The sequence below is a fragment of the Macaca fascicularis genome, chromosome 19 (assembly GCF_037993035.2).
Source record: "Macaca fascicularis isolate 582-1 chromosome 19, T2T-MFA8v1.1".
NCBI classification, from domain to species: domain Eukaryota; kingdom Metazoa; phylum Chordata; class Mammalia; order Primates; family Cercopithecidae; genus Macaca; species Macaca fascicularis.
Genome location: NC_088393.1, coordinates 57,717,497 through 57,733,092, shown reverse-complemented (window position 1 = coordinate 57,733,092; position 15,596 = coordinate 57,717,497). Strand labels below are relative to the sequence as shown.

General features: G+C 51.7%; 1 protein-coding gene and 1 long non-coding RNA gene across 9 annotated transcripts in view; one reads left to right on the top strand and one right to left on the bottom strand.

The window, feature by feature from the left end:
• Positions 1-14,813, top strand: part of TSKS (testis specific serine kinase substrate) — a 30,211-nt gene extending 15,398 nt beyond the window's left edge. The window contains exons 3-11 of the mRNA XM_005589949.3: positions 6,439-6,534; positions 6,740-6,823; positions 7,735-7,818; positions 8,413-8,705; positions 9,498-9,692; positions 10,495-10,668; positions 12,549-12,684; positions 14,383-14,507; positions 14,634-14,813. Of these exons, the coding sequence (XP_005590006.1) occupies positions 6,439-6,534; positions 6,740-6,823; positions 7,735-7,818; positions 8,413-8,705; positions 9,498-9,692; positions 10,495-10,668; positions 12,549-12,684; positions 14,383-14,507; positions 14,634-14,790 (1,344 nt within the window). The 3' untranslated portion in view covers positions 14,791-14,813. The remainder of the gene's footprint in view (positions 1-6,438; positions 6,535-6,739; positions 6,824-7,734; positions 7,819-8,412; positions 8,706-9,497; positions 9,693-10,494; positions 10,669-12,548; positions 12,685-14,382; positions 14,508-14,633) is intronic.
• On the bottom strand, positions 546-8,711 carry LOC123570271 (uncharacterized). Of its 8 annotated transcripts, none has more exons than XR_012427880.1 (5): positions 8,406-8,711; positions 8,012-8,200; positions 6,418-6,485; positions 4,109-4,214; positions 546-2,036 (listed from the first exon to the last, which is right to left on the bottom strand). It is a non-coding gene; the product is annotated as an uncharacterized lncRNA (long non-coding RNA). The 8 variants fall into 8 exon arrangements; XR_010583110.2 differs by lacking the exon at positions 546-2,036 and adding an exon at positions 2,772-3,981 and having other exon boundaries at positions 4,109-4,301; positions 6,418-7,652; XR_010583107.2 differs by lacking the exon at positions 546-2,036 and adding an exon at positions 2,772-3,981 and having other exon boundaries at positions 4,109-4,301.
• Positions 14,814-15,596: the final 783 nt, after the last annotated feature.

The window sequence follows — 15,596 nt, the reverse complement described above, 5'->3', positions numbered from 1 at the left end:
TCCCAGGTTCACGCCATTCTCCTGCCTCAGCCTCCCGAGTAGCTGGGACTACAGGTGCCTGCCACCATACCTGGCTAATTTTTTGTGTTTTTTAGCAGAGACAGGGTTCACCATGTTAGCCGGGATGGTCTCGATCTCCTGACCTTGTGATCCGCCCGCCTCGGCCTCCCAAAGTGCTGGGATTACAGGCATGAGATCGTGCCTGGCCCATTTTATTATTATTATTTATTTATTTATTTATTTATTTATTTTTTGAGATGGAGTCTTGCTCTGTGGCCCAGGCTGGAGTGCCGTGGCCAGATCTCAGCTCACTGCAAGCTCCACCTCCCGGGTTTATGCCATTCTCCTGCCTCAGCCTCCCCAGTAGCTGGGACTACAGGCGCCCGCCATCTCACCCGGCTAGTTTTTTGTATTTTTTTTTTTTTAGTAGAGACGGGGTTTCACCAGATTAGCCAGGATGGTCTCGATCTCCTGACCTCGTGATCCGCCCGTCTCAGCCTCCCAAAGTGCTGGGATTACAAGCTTGAGCTACCGCGCCCGGCCTATTATTTTTTTTTAAGGGATTAAGTTTTACTGTGTTGCTCAGGCTGGTCTTGAACTTCTGGGCTCAAGCAATCCTCCCACCTCATTCTCCCAAATTGTTGGAATTACAGGGGTGAGCTACTGCACCTGGCCTATAGTTGCTCTTTAAAAAAGAGACTTTTCTGAACTATTCCTGTAATATCTGTGTTCTTTGTCATGTTTGGCCACTGAAGTGTCTGTTCTCTGATTTTAGTGGTTAGCTAATGACTGGAGAGAGATTTCCTTAAACTGGAACAACAACAAAATCTTCTAGTCTTTGCCAAATGGCTCTGTGTACCTGATGAGGCACAACTTTAACACTCAGATAGACAATTTACAACTCTACCTTAGCCTTCCCTTCCTGCTGGTGCAGCGTTTCAAGGTTTCAAGGTCAGCCAGAGGTGAAAAGCTTGGGGCCTTCTCAAAACTTTCCCAAGCATGTACACAACCCTACATAGGCCAGTGGCTTTCTACCTTCCCAGGAACTTGTTGGAATATTTCAAAGCTTCAAAAGATATCTCCATCAGATTTTCCTTTTAAGATTTTTTGTTTTTTATTGCTTCCCCCAACTGTTATCCATTGCCTTTGGCAGTAGCAACATTAAAACAAGCGTACATTTTTTTTTTCTTTACAAATGTTCCCTCTCCCACTCTGTGTTAGTCCATTCTTGCATTGCTATAAAGGAATACTCGAAGCTGGGTATAAATAAAAGAGGTTTAATTGGCTTATGGTTCATAGGCTGATGAGCATGGTGCCCACATCTGCTCAGCTTTTGGTGAGGGCCTCATAGCAGAAGGTGATGGAGCCAGCATATCACCTGGCAAGAGCGGGAGCAAGGAGGTGCCACACAGGTGGTTTTTTTTTTTTTTTTTTTTTTTTTTTGAGATGGAGTCTCACTCTGCCACCCAGGCTGGAGTACAGTGGCGTGATCTCGGCTCACTGCAACCTCCACCTCCTGAGTTCAAGTGATTCTCCTGCCTTAGCCTCCCGAGTAGCTGGGACTACAGGCATGCACCACTGTGCCCGGCTAATTTTTGTATCAGCAGAGACAGGGTTTCGCCATGTTGGCCAGGCTGGTCTTGAATTCCTGACCTCAAGTGATGTGCCCACTTTGGCCTCCAAGAGTGCTGGGATTGCAGGCATGAACCACTGCACTCAGCCTGGGTGTTGCATTTCTTTGTTGTTGTTTTTGAGACAGAATCTCAGCGTCATCCAGACTAGAGTGCAGTGGCACATTCCCAGCTCACTGCAACCTCCACCTCCCAGGTTCAAGCGATTCTTCAACCTCAGCCTGCTGAGGAGCTGGGACTACAGGTGCACACCACCACACCCAGCTAATTTTTGTGGGTTTTTTTTTTTTTTGTAGACATGGGGTCTCACCATGTTGTCCAGGCTGGTCTCAAATTCCTTAGCTCAAGCAATCCTTCTGCCTCAGCCTCCCAAAGTGCTGGGATTACAGGTGTGAGCCACTGTGCCTGGCAAGGGATTACATTTTAACATGAGATTTGGAGAGGAAAAACATCCAAATCTTTCCTTCAACCATCAGAGATATTTTCAGGGATTTGCCAGTTCTGAAAAGGAAAGACAACTATTCTGTGTGGGGTCTTCCCAGGCATCACTTAACAATCATAGAATGGGCTGGGCGCGGTGGCTCACGCCTGTAATCCCAGCACTTTGGGAGGCCGAGGCGGGTGGATCACGAGGTCAGGAGATCGAGACCATCCTGGCTAATATGGTGAAACCCCGTCTCTACTAAAAATACAAAAAATTAGCCGGGCGTGGTGGCGGGTCCCTGTACAGTCCCAGCTACTTCGGAGGCTGAGGCAGGAGAAGGGCGTGATCCCGGGAGGCGGAGCTTGCAGTGAGCCGAGATCGCGCCACTGCATGACAGAGCGAGACTCCATCTCAAAAAAAAAAAAAAAAAAAAAAATCATACAATGACTCTTCTTTGGGTAATAAGGCTTTGAATGAGTTCTAGCTTCATTCTGCTTCCTCCCTGTGGGAAATGTGGGCTGTTACTTTCCAGGGTTCCTGCTGAGCTAGGGAGTGGAAGATAGGACTAGGATAAGTTAAAATTCCTCAAGTCTTGATGTTTTTATAGAGAGTCACTTTTCTTGAATAAATGCTCCTTGAGTTTCTGCAAGCCTTTGGTTAATTTCCAGAATTGTGAAAAAACTGATTTTTTTTTTTCAAAGCCCATGTTTTGTTAGTTTTTCATTGTTTTTATGGAGGGGTGGAATTTTTGAATTCTTTTTTTTTTTTTTTTTTTTTTTTTTTTGAGACGGAGTCTTGCTCTGTCGCCCAGGCTAGAGTGCAGTGCCGCATCTCTGCTCACTGCAAGCTCCGCCTCCCGGGTTCACGCCATTCTCCTGCCTCAGCCTCCTAAGTAGCTGAGACTACAGGCGCCTGTCATCATACCTGGCGAATTTTTTTTTTTTTTCCCAGTAGAGACGGGGTTTCACTGTGTTAGCCAGGATAGTCTCCATCTCCTGACCTGGTGATCCGCCCGCCTCGGCCTCCCAAAGTGCTGGGATTACAGGCGTGAGCCACCGCACCCGGCCTTTTTTTTTTTTTTTTTTTTTTTTTGTGAGATGGAGTCTCACTCTGTCGCCCAGGCTGGAGTGCAATGGCGCCATCTAGGCTCTCTGCAACCTCTGCCTCCCGGATTCAAGGGATTCTCCTGTGTCAATCCGTCTCCCAGGTAGCAGGGATTACAAGTGCCAGCCACCACGCCTGGCTAAGTTTTGTATTTTTAGTAGAGATGGGGTTTCACCACGTTGGCCAGGCTGTTCTCAAACTCCTAACCTCAAGTGATCCACCCACCTTGGCCTCCCAAAGTGCTGGGATTACAGGTGTGAGCCACTGTGCCCGGCCTGAATTCTTTAATCCACCATTTTGTTGATGTCAGCTGGATACAATATTTCTTTTTTTTTTTTTTTTTTTTGAGGCGGAGTCTCATTCTGTCGCCCGGGCCGGAGTGCAGTGGCGCGATCTCGGCTCACTGCAAGCTCCGCCTCCTGGATACAATATTTCTTACCACACTTCTTCCCCAGAGCAATCATGCAAGAAATGTGTTGCTGCCCCCATCTTACAAGGGAGGAAACTTGTTCTCTCTTTCTTTTGTGAATTAGTTCAGCAACCATGAAAGAAATCAAGAGAGCTGTGGTTTTTTTGCACATAAAAGACTTGATAAGCATAGTAGCTCTGCTCTTCAAATGCAGCAGGTTACAGGCATCTATGTTCTGGTTGTTCGGCCATTTCTAGACAGTTGCTCTCACCACTGCCTTCCAGCCATTCAGCAGGAGGAACAGGGGAAGAGATCATGCCTGTCTTTTCCACACATCCACCAGTGCCCACTTCCCTTCCACTGGCTGGAATTGGTCATAACCAGCTGGCAAATGGCTCTCTGCCTCTCTTTCCCTTCAAGTGTGAAATAAGAACGTCAATGATATTGAAGTTATACATTTGACTACTGTAAAAAAACAAACAAAAAAAAAACCCCACAAAATAACACAGCTTGAATAACACAGAAGATGTAATGTCTCACCCTGAAAGTCTTCACAGGTGATTGGAATGGAGTATGGTGGCTCCATGTCAAGGATTCAGGCTCCTTCTGTCTCGTTGTGTCCTCTATCTGCTGGTCCAAGACAGCCCTCATTTGTGCATTCCAGTGAAATGAGAGAAAAAGGGAAAGTTCTTATTCCTTCCTTTAAGGGATGACTCAGAAATTGACTATAATTCTGCACAGTCCAAGTAATGATGTAGGCAAAAAAAAAAAGAGAGAGAGAGAGAGAGAAAGGAGGCTGGGTGCAGTGGCTCAATCCTGTAAGACCAACACTTTTGGAGGCTGACACAAAAGGATCACTTGAGCCCAGGAGTTTGAGGCCAACTTGGGTTACATAGTGAGAACCCATCTATACCAAACATTTTAAAATTTTGCTGGGCATGGTAGCAAGCACCTGTAGTCTTAGCTACTTGGGAGGCTGAGGCAGGAGGATCATTTGAGCCCAGCAGTTGGTGAGCTATGATAGTATCACTCCACACCAGCCAGGGTAATAATGAGAGACCCCCCGACCTCTCCCCAAAATAAATTGACTATATTATTTCCACTCACATTCCATTGGACAGACCTTAGTCACATGGCCACATCTAGCTGCAAGGGAACCTGGGAAATGTAGTCTCTGATTGGACAGTCCTATGCCAGGCTAAGGCTTCTGTAACTGTCCAAGCTGGGAGAATGGATCCTACCACATGCATCCCTCCTGAACCACAGATTGGCAGGAGTCACACAACATTTTATGTGATATAAAGTAATGATGACCAGAGGCCACATGGTGTCATGGTTTAAAACAAGGGTTCTGAATCTAGATTCTGATGAGGTCACCTAATGTGCTGAGTACCTGGGAAGACAAGGGATAGCCCATTTCTGAGACACATTTGTCTCACTTGTAAAATAGGCCAAATAACCTCAAGAGGTGTGGTTGTGAAGAATAAAAGACAAGTGCTTGGTGCATTGCAAGATCTGAAAAGTGTCTTCCTGGTCAGGCGCGGTGGCTCACACCTGTAATCCCAGCACTTTGGGAGGCCGAGATGGGCGGATCACAAGGTCAGGAGATCGAGACCATCCTGGCTAACACAGTGAAACCTCATCTCTACTAAAAATACAAAAAATTAGCCAGGCATGGTGGCGGGTGCCTGTAGTCCCAGCTACTCGGGAGGCTGAGGCAGGAGAATGGCATGAACCCGGGAGGCGGGGGTTGCAGTGAGCCAAGATCGTGCCATTGCACTCCAGCCTGGGTGACAGAGCTAGACTCCGTCTCAAAAAACAAAACAAAACAAAACAAACAAAAAAGGGCCGGGCGCGGTGGCTCAAGCCTGTAATCCCAGCACTTTGGGAGGCGGAGACGGGCGGATCACGAGGTCAGAAGATCGAGACCATCCTGGTTAACACGGTGAAACCTCGTCTCTACTAAAAAAAATACAAAAAACTAGCCGGGCGAGGTGGCGGGCGCCTGTAGTCCCAGCTACTCGGGAGGCTGAGGCAGGAGAATGGCGTAAACCCGGGAGGCAGAGCTTGCAGTGAGCTGAGATCCGGCCACTGCACTCCAGCCTGGGCGACAGAGCGAGACTCCGTCTCAAAAAAAAAAAAAAAAAAAACAACCAAACAAAAAAAAAACGAAAATAAAATAAAAGTGGCTTCCTTTGTAATTCACCATTTCCTGGAGAGAGAGCCAGGGCATGTGTTTTCAAAGTTCATCTTTTTATGCTGTGGACCCCAAGGACTTTTTTTTTTTTTTAAGAGACTTGCTCTGTCACCCAGACTGGAGTGTGGTGGTGCAATCTCAGCTCACTGCAGCCCCTGTTTCCCAGGTCGAAGCAATTCTCCAGCCTCAGCCTCCCAAGTAGCTGGGATTAAAGGCATGCACCACCATGCCCGGCTAATTTTTGTATTTTTAGTAGAGTTGGGGTTTCACCATGTTGGCTAAGTTGGTCTTGAACTCCTGACCTCAAGTGATCTACCCACCTCGGTGGGATGACCAGAGTGAGCCACGGCACCTGGCCCCCAAAGACATTTAGCTCAGTGTTTGGTTGAGTTCATCCTTCTTCCTCCACGTGTCTGCACACCCCACCTCCATCCCCTATTCCCTCCTGGATCCTATTTTTCTCCCAGCCCACCATGAAGAAAGGTCATTTATCCCCTGGGTTTGCTGCACAGGAATGCTAAGAATCAGAGGTATAGCTCTTAACTCCAAGTCACACAGCCATTCCAGGGCAAAATCAAGGTGTAAACACAGCCTCCCAGTTCTGGAATTTTTCTTGGGCTTGGGGCTTGCACCCACACACCATATAACTCACCTGTCTCCCATTCTTCCCCAGAGTGGGGTCAACAGTGGATTGGTCCGCGCCAAAGACTCCATCACCAGCTTGAAGGAAAAGACCACCCGGGTTAACCAGCACGTGCAGACTCTGCAGGTGTGAGGACACCCTACGTCCAACACCTGCCCTTTCTCCAGGGCTAACTTCCCTGCTTGGAGCCTGCCTCCAGTGGAACACGCCCATAGCTCAGTTGGGGAGCTTGAGACTCAGAAGGGAGAGGAACCTTCCCAGGCCCAGATATTCTTTTCCACAGGCTGTCCCCTTGTGTCCTTGGCTAACCTCTCCTCCTTCCATGCTCCAGAGTGAGTGTTCTGTGCTGAGCGAGAATCTGGAGAGAAGGCGGCAAGAGGCAGAAGAGTTGGAGGGGTACTGCATTCAACTCAAGGTGAGCCAGTGGGATGCAGGAGTGGGTGGGGAGAGGGGAATGGGAATAAGAGGGTGGAAGAAAGAGGGGAGGAGGCTGGGCGCAGTGGCTCACATCTGTAATCCCAGCACTTCAGGAGGCCGAGGCGGGCAGATCGCCTGAGGTCAGGAGTTTGAGACCAGCCTGGCCAACATGGTGAAACCCCATCTCTACTAAAAATACAAAAACTAGCCAGGTGTGGTGGCGCACACCTGTAATCCCAGCTACTCGGCTTAGGGAGGAGAATCACTTGAATCCAGGAGGTGGAGGTTGCAGTGAGCCAAGATTGCACCACTGTACTCCAGCCTGGGTGCTGGAGCAATACAGTCTCAAAAGAAAAAAAAAAGAAAGAGGGGAAGAATGGAGTGGGTGGATCAACAAGAGGTGGGAGGAAGTGGAGGGGTACCACTCTGGCACGTCTGGCTAAGGAGGAAGCCATCCCTTTAGCCAAGGAAATGAGCTGGTGAGTGTGTCTTTTTTTTTTTTTTTTTGAGATGGAGTCTCTCTCTGTCGCCCAGGCTGGAGTGCAGTGGCCGGATCTCAGCTTACTGCAAGCTCCGCCTCCCGGGTCTAGGCCATTCTCCTGCCTCAGCCTCCAGTGTAGCTGGGACTACAGGCGCCCGCCACCTTGCCCGGCTAGTTTTTTGTATTTTTTAGTAGAGACGGGGTTTCACCATGTTAGCCAGGATGGTCTCGATCTCCTGACCTCGTGATCTGCCCGTCTTGGCCTCCCAAAGTGCTGGGATTACAGGCTTGAGCCACCGCGCCCGGCCGAGTGTGTCTTGTATTGAGGGGCTGGGAGGCCTGGACCCTGTATGGAAATAGACAGGCTAAGGGTTGGGAGGCAGAACTGAAATGGGAAGGCAGGGCCCTCGCCCTGGTGTCTGACCCAGGAGAACTGCTGGAAGGTGACCCGGTCTGTGGAAGATGCTGAAATCAAAACCAACGTCTTGAAGCAGAATTCTGCCTTGCTGGAGGTAAGGAATGGAGGAGGTCCCAGGATTTGTGGGAGGACGTCAGATGCGCGAGGGACTCAAGATACACTTTTAGGTGGAACTCCCCTCCCCAACACCACCACCACACTGCTCCTGCGTGCACACAGTCATCCTTAGAACCCACTGATAAGAGGGATTCAAATGAGGCTCCAACACCCAGCTGGGGGACTCTTACCCTGCAGTCACATTCAGGTCCCAGAAAGAGACTCGAGCTGGACTTCAAGTAAGAAGGCCTGTCCTGTCCACATGCCCACTCATTTTCCAACAAAATGCTGAGAAAGCTTCAGTTGTTCTTGCCAAGTGGCCGGGACTGGTATTTGACGCCTGGAAGGCTTGGAGGGCCGGGTGGATACCTGGAGGCAGGCTGTGGGAGGTTAGCGGGAATTGGAGTCCAACTGGGCCTCAAATGGTGCCTCCCCTCCCTAATGACAGCCAGTGGGACTTCCAACATCCTGTCCCCACAGGCGTTCTACTTCCAATCTTGGGGAGTACTGGAGCGGATTTGGGGGTAGAGGTGGTTGTGGGAGGAAAGCGGCTGGACGCTGTGACCCCGTCCCGTCCTCCCTTACCGACCAGGAGAAGCTGCGCTACCTCCAGCAGCAGCTGCAGGATGAGACGCCGCGACGGCAGGAGACCGAGCAGCAGGAGCCGGAGCAGCAGCAGAAGCCGGAGGCTGGCCTCTCCCGGAACGGCCTGGGCCCCGCCGCCACGTCCCAGGGCTGCCCCGGCCCGCCAGGGAGTCCTGACAAACCCTCGCGGCCTCGCGGCCTGGTCCCCGCAGGCTGGGGAATGGGGCCTCGGGCAGGTGAGGGCCCCTACGTGAGCGAGCAGGAATTGCAGAAGGTGTTCACCGGCATCGAGGAGCTGAGGTGGGCGGGACCTAGGGGCGGGGCCTCGAAACGAGGTGGGCGGGGACTCGGGGGTGGAGCCTCGAGGAGCTGCGGTGGGCGGGACCCAAGGGACGGGGTTCTCAAGGAGAGGCATGGGTGGGGACTCAGGGAGCCTCGTGGAGCTGAGGTGGGCGGTGATATCGGTGGAGCCTCGAGAACCTGAGGTGGGAGGGGACATGGGAGGAGCCTCGAGGAACGAAGGTGGGCAGAGGCGTGGGCAGAGTCTCCAGGAGCTGCAGTGGGCGGGGACACAGGGGAGGAGCCTCAAAGATTCTAACCGGAGGACGACAAGCCTGGGGTCTCCAAGAGCAGAGGAGGGAGTGCCCCGAAGGCAGTGACCTGAGCAAGGGAGGGACAAAATAATGAATTTTTGAGTTCTGGGCTGCTGGGAGGCAGGTCCAGGCCTGGTGAAACTGAGGTGGGCGGGGCTTGGGAGAGGAGCGGTCCTGGAGGCACCAAGTGGGGCAGAGTAGGGTGGACAGTGCCTTGGGGGGCAGTGTGTGGAGGAGCTGAGGTAGAGGTTGGGGACCTGACCAGGGAAGGGCCAAGACAGCCAGTAAAGTAAGGGGATAAAGGCGGGGCTCTGGAAGACAGGACCAAATTTCACCAAATGGAGGGTGCAAGAAAATTTGGAGACCTGGGTGGGTCTGGAGCCACCGGCATGGTCTCAGTGGGGCGAGATAGGTGAGTCCTGTTCCGCCTATCTAGTGGGGGCAGATGGGGACCTGTCCAAGCCTAGCCCCGACCCATTCCCCCTCTCTGCCCCTCCAGGAGAGAGGTGTCCTCGCTGACCGCCCGGTGGCATCAGGAAGAGGGGGCGGTGCAGGAAGCCCTGCGACTGCTTGGGGGCCTGGGCGGCAGGGTCGACGGCTTCCTGGGCCAGTGGGAGCGGGCACAGCGCGAGCAGGCACAGACAGCGCGGGGCTTGCAGGAGCTGCGAGGTCGGGCGGACGAGCTGTGTACGATGTAAGGACTGGGTGGCCAGTGCTTGGGAAGACCGGAAGGGGCAGGGCGATCCCAACCCAAGGGCGGGGCCTTGAGGGAAATGGATAGGCCAATCAGCTATGGCCAGGCATTCCGGAACATATAGCGACATGGGGAAACACCAATTAGAGAGCAGGAAGGGTTGCATCAACCCTAATAAGGCCTGAGGGGTAGAATCAATTAGAGAAGGGGTGTGGTCTATACCTTAAAAGGACAAAGGGTGGGGTCAAGAGGGATCCGAGAAAGCCAATTAGAGAACTAGGAGGGGCATTCCAAACAATAATCTACAAAAGGTGGCCCAGTGAGGTGGCTCACGTCTATAATCCCAGCACTTTGGGAGGCCGAGGCGGGCGGCTTACTTGAGGCCAGGAGTGCAAGACCAGCCTGGGCAACATAGCGGAGACCCTATCTCTACAAACAATTTAAAAATTAGCTGGGAGTGGTGTGGTGTCGCACCATGGTAGTCCTAGCCGCTCGGGAGGCTGAGGCAGGAGTGACCGCTTGAGCCCAGGAGTTCAAGGCTTCGGAGAGCTATGATGGTGATGCTGCACTCCAGCCTGGGCAACAGAGCCAGACCCTGGCTCAAAATAGTCAATAGATAAATAAACTACCATAACATAAAATAAAATACAAAAAGTGAGGCCAGTCAGAGCAGAGAGGGGAGGGCAGGGTGGAGAATTGCAGACCAGATGGAGACATAAGTGGTGGACTAATAATGGGTGGAGTCTTGCCAGGGTTATACCGCTCAAGAGGGAGCTGGCAGCACTGGTTACTCATGCCTCAGGGTGGAGCGGTCAGCAGTGTCTGTGGCTTCACTGAGGAGCGAACTGGAGGGGCTGGGCCCACTGAAACCCATTCTGGAGGAGTTCGGGCGGCAATTTCAGAACTCTCGAAGAGGGCCTGACCTCTCCATGAACCTGGATCGGTCCCAACAAGGCAACTGTGCCCGCTGTGCCAGGTAATGGGGCTAGGCCTGCCTCTGGGAGCCTTGTGGATAGAACATTAAAGGAGATGCGGAAGGAGATGGGACATTAGTGAAGGGTGGGACGCTGTTCATTTGGGAGACAAGGCATTCCAGTGCATGGTAGAAACAGCCAGTCCTGCTGCACTAGAAGCCTCATTTGTTCCCACTCTACAAGGTAAAATCAGTGTCTTGTGGAACTCAAGAGAAACTTGGTATAGACCGGGCGCGGTGACTCATGCCTGTAATCCCAGCACTTCGGGAGACCAAGGTGGGTGGATCACTGGGTATCAGGAGTTCGAGACCAGCCTGGCCAATGTGGTGAAACCCCGTATCTACCAAAAATACAAAAATTAGCTGGGTGTGGTGGTGTGTGCCTGTAATCCCAGCTACTGAGGAAGTTGGGGCATGAAAATCACTTGAACCCGGGAGGCGGAGGTTGCAGTGAGCTGAGATCACGACAATGCACTCCACCCTCGTAGGCAGAGTGAAACTGTGTATCAAAAAAAAAAAAAAGGAAAAAGGCTGGATGCAGTGGCTCACACCTATAATCCCAGCACTTTGGGAGGCCAAGACAGGCAGATCACTGAGGTCAGGAGTTTGAGACCAGCCTGGCCAACATAGTGAAACCTCGTCTCTACTACAAACACAAAAATTAGCTGGGCGTAGTGGTGAACGCTTGTAATCCCAGCCACTCGGGAGGCTGAGGCGGGAGAATCTCTTGAACCTGGGAAGTGGAGGTTGCGGTGAGCCAAGATCGCGCCATTGCACTCCAGCCTGGGCGACAGCAAGACTCCATCTCAAAAAAAAAAAGAAAATAACTTGGTACATTTTGAGCATCGTATTTCCAGTGCATTGAGGGAAGGCTGGGATGTGAACATGAGGGGAGGCAGGGTTTCAGTGCACTGTGGGGGAAGTGAGACCTTGGTGTATTGTGGGAGCCAAGGGATGCACCATTTTTGGTCCATTGTGGGAAGGTCCATTGTAGGAAAGGGGGACTCACAATACAACATGAAATCGAGTTTCACTAGTGCATTATGGGAAGCGTTAGTTATAACGGCCTTTCTAAACTCAGGGCTGTCTGGTGTCCTTAGGAATGGTGATTCCGGCCGGGCGTGGTGGCTTACGCCTGTAATCCCAGCACTTTGGGAGGCCAAGTGGGAGGATCACCAGAGGTCAGGAGTTTAAGACCGGACTGGCCAACATGGTGACAACTCATATCCACTAAAAACACAAAAATTAGCTAGGTGTGGTGGCGGGTGCCTGCAATCCCAGCTACTCAGGAGGCTGAGGCAGGAGAATCGCTGAACCCAGGAGGCAGAGGTTGCAGTGAGCCCAGATCATGCCACTGTACTCCAGCCTGGATGACAGAGCAAGACTCCATCTCAAAAAAAAACCAAAAAAGGTCCAGGCCCAGTGGCTCACGCCTGTAATCCCAGCACTTTGGGAGGCTGAGGTGGGGAGATCATGAGGTCAGGAGATCAAGACCATCCTGGCCAACATGGTGAAACCCTGTCTCTACTAAAAATACAAAAATTAGCTGGGTGTGGCGGCACATGCCTGTAGTCCCAGCTACTTGGGAGGCTGAGGCAGGAGAATCGCTTGAACCCGGGAGGCGGAGGTTGCAGTGAGCCAAAATCGCGCCACTGCACTCCAGCCTAGGTGACAGAGCAAGACTTCGTCTTAAAAACAACAAAAAAGAGTGGTGATCCCCAGAGCACCATGGAAACCAAGGGACAGCTGGTGCACAGTCCATGCTGGGAAGGTTGCATAGGGTGCATACTGGAAACAAGGCCAAATGGAGGCTGTGCAGGTGAGCATGGGGCACCCTGGACTTGGTACTGGACCTCTTTATCTGGTGACCACCCCTCCCCCAGCCAGGGGTCGCAGTTGTCCACGGAGTCCCTGCAGCAGCTGCTGGACCGAGCGCTGATCCCGCTAGTGGATGAGGTGAAGCAGAGGGGCCTGACTCCTGCCTGTCCCAGCTGTCAGAGGCTACACAAGAAGATTCTGGTACCAGGGAATATGGGCCACCATGTCCCACTTTACTTTTCTGTTGGGGCAAGGAGAGGGGAGCCCCGGACTCAAGGGTACTGCTGGTGTGTGGCAGGAAAGGAAGGGCAGAGCTGGGAGCAGCAGGCACTGGGGGAGGACTTGGCCCTGATGCATGGGGAGACGGACAAGCAGTTTGGTGGTGAGTGAGTCACAGGCCAATCATTACGAAACCTCGGAAGGTGGACTTGGGCCTAAAGCATGATGGGACATTGGATCTAGTGCATTGTGGGACACAAGACAGACACCAGTCTAAAGCTTCATGGAATATAGGCCTGATTTTCTCTAAATTTTTAGAGAGGCAGTGCATTGCATGAGATCATTGGGGTCAGCTATATTGAGGTAAGATAGGAGACCCAGTGACCGGAGGTCCCAGTTAGCTGGTGCGTTATGGGAAATGGAACCACAGCTCTTCCTGGGGCATTGCACAACACACTCAGCCCAGTAGTTCGTGGAACTTGAGCCCTAGTGCACTGTATTATGGGATGTTGACCTAATGTGCTATGGGATTATGTTGTAGTGGGTGAGACAGACAAGTGAGGCATTGTGAGACATTGATGTGACAGCTATACGAATAATACATGAGAGGACGTGGGGCTTGGTGCAGTTGGACATAGAGAACTAGGGCACTAAGGACTGTTTTTTGTTTGCTTTTTTTGTTGTTGTTGTTTGTTTTGTTTTTGAGACGGCATCTCGCTCTGTCGCCCAGGCTGGAGTGCAGTGGTGCAATCTCAGCTCACTGCAAGCCCCGCCTCCTGGGTTCACACCATTCTCCTGCCTCATCCTCCTGAGTAGCTGGGACTACAGGCGCCTGCCACTACGCCTGGCTAGTTTTTTGTATTTTTAGTGGAGACGGGGTTTCCCTGTGTTAGCCAGGATGGTCTCGATCATCTGACCTCATGATCCGCCCGCCTCAGCCTCCCAAAGTGCTGGGATTACAGGCATGAGCCACCGTGCCTGGCCTTTTTTTTTTTTTTTTTTTTTTTGACACAGAGTCTCACTCTGTTGCCCCAGGCTGGAGTGCAGTGGCACCGTCTTGGCTCATTGCAACCTCCACGTCCCAGGTCCAAGAGATTCTCGTGTCTCAGCCTCCTGAGCAGCCAGGATTACAGGCATATGCCACCACACCCGGCTAATATTTGTACTTTTAGTAGAGACGGGGTTTCACCCTGTTGGCTAGGCTGGTCTCAAACTCTTGACCAAAGTGCTGGGATTACAGGTGTGAGCCACTGCACCCAGCCAGGACTTTTGTGTGAGAGGTGCTGGTCTAATGGATAAGGAGATGTGGGGTCTTCTAACGTATGGGATGTAGGAGGCTACCATATGGTAGGATACTGGGGCACATACACATATCAAATGTAGGATAGTTCATGAGCTTAGGAGACAGATGATAGACACTGATTTAGTGTTTGCTGGGACATAGGTCAGTGCATCATGGGACAGACAATAGGACAGACATAGGTTTAGTCCACAACGGAATCTGGAGACCAGTGCATTGTGGGATGCTGGGGTCAGTCTCAAGCTCAAGGCATGATGGGAAACTCTGAGGGAGAAATGTGGGCCCCATGGGACCCTACGCTTTGCCCTCCGCAATCCAGCTCCCCCTCCACCCCCAGCCCAGTCCGGCAAGCCCAGCTACGCCTACGCTCCTCTCCCCAGGAGCTGGAGCGCCAGGCCTTAGCCAAACACGTCAGGGCAGAGGCCCTGAGCTCCACCCTTCGGCTGGCCCAAGACGAGGCCCTGCGGGCCAAGAATCTACTGCTGACAGACAAGATGAAGCCGGAGTGAGGAAGGAGGCTGAGGGCATGGGAGGAGGGTGAGATCTTGGGGAAAGGGCCTGATCTCCCCTTCCACTCGAACATCCCAGCACCTAGCCATGTTGCCATCAACTCCCCACTGCCTCATGACAGGGAGAAGATGGCCACTCTGGACCATCTACATTTGAAGACGTGCTCCCTCCACGATCATCTCAGCAACCTGCCACTTGAGGGGTCCACAGGAACAATGGGGGGAGGCAGCAGTGCGGGAACCCCCCCAAAACATGGGGGCTTAGCCCCTGAACAATAAATGGCCCCTCATGCTGGCATGAATTCTGTCTGCTTTTTTGGCACCAGAGGGCTAGTGAATTGCCCACACACCATGCACTCCCTCTATGCCCAATGTGATTTATTTATTTTAATTAATTTGATTATTCTGTTTGAGACAGATTCTCACTCTGTCGCCCAGGCTGGAGTGCAGTGTTGTGATCTCGGCTCACTGCAACGTCTGCATCCTGGGTTCAAGCAATTCTCCTTTCTCAGCGTCCCGAGTAGCTGGGACTACATTCGCACACCATCACACCCAGCTAAGTTTTTGTATTTTCAGTAGAAACAAGGTTTCCCCGTGTTGCCCAGGCTGGTCTCAAACTCCTGAGCTCAGGCAATCTGCCTTGCCTTGCCTTGTAAAGTGCTAGGATTACAGGTGTGAATCACCACACCCGGCCCACTGTGATTTATTTAATTTTCAGCAAACAGGATGTCGTGGTCCCCAGAGAGGTGCTAATGGTGGTACAGTTCTTTGAGATGGCAATGGTGGTAGAAACAAGGTTCTGTGGTGTAGTTTGGGTCTGTCAAGTCAACATTTTTTAGGCTGATTATTACTAGATAACTATATTAGTTGTCTATTTTGTTTTGTTTTGTTTTTGTTTTTGAGACAGAGTCTCTCTCTGTTGCCCAGGCTGGAGTGCAGTGGCGCCATCTCGGCTCACTGCAGGCTCCACCTCCCAGGTTCACGCCATTCTCCTGCCTCAGCCTCCCGAGTAGCTGGGACTACAGGCAACCGCCACCACGCCTGGCTAATTTTTTTGTATTTTTTTAGTAGAGATGCCGTTTCAC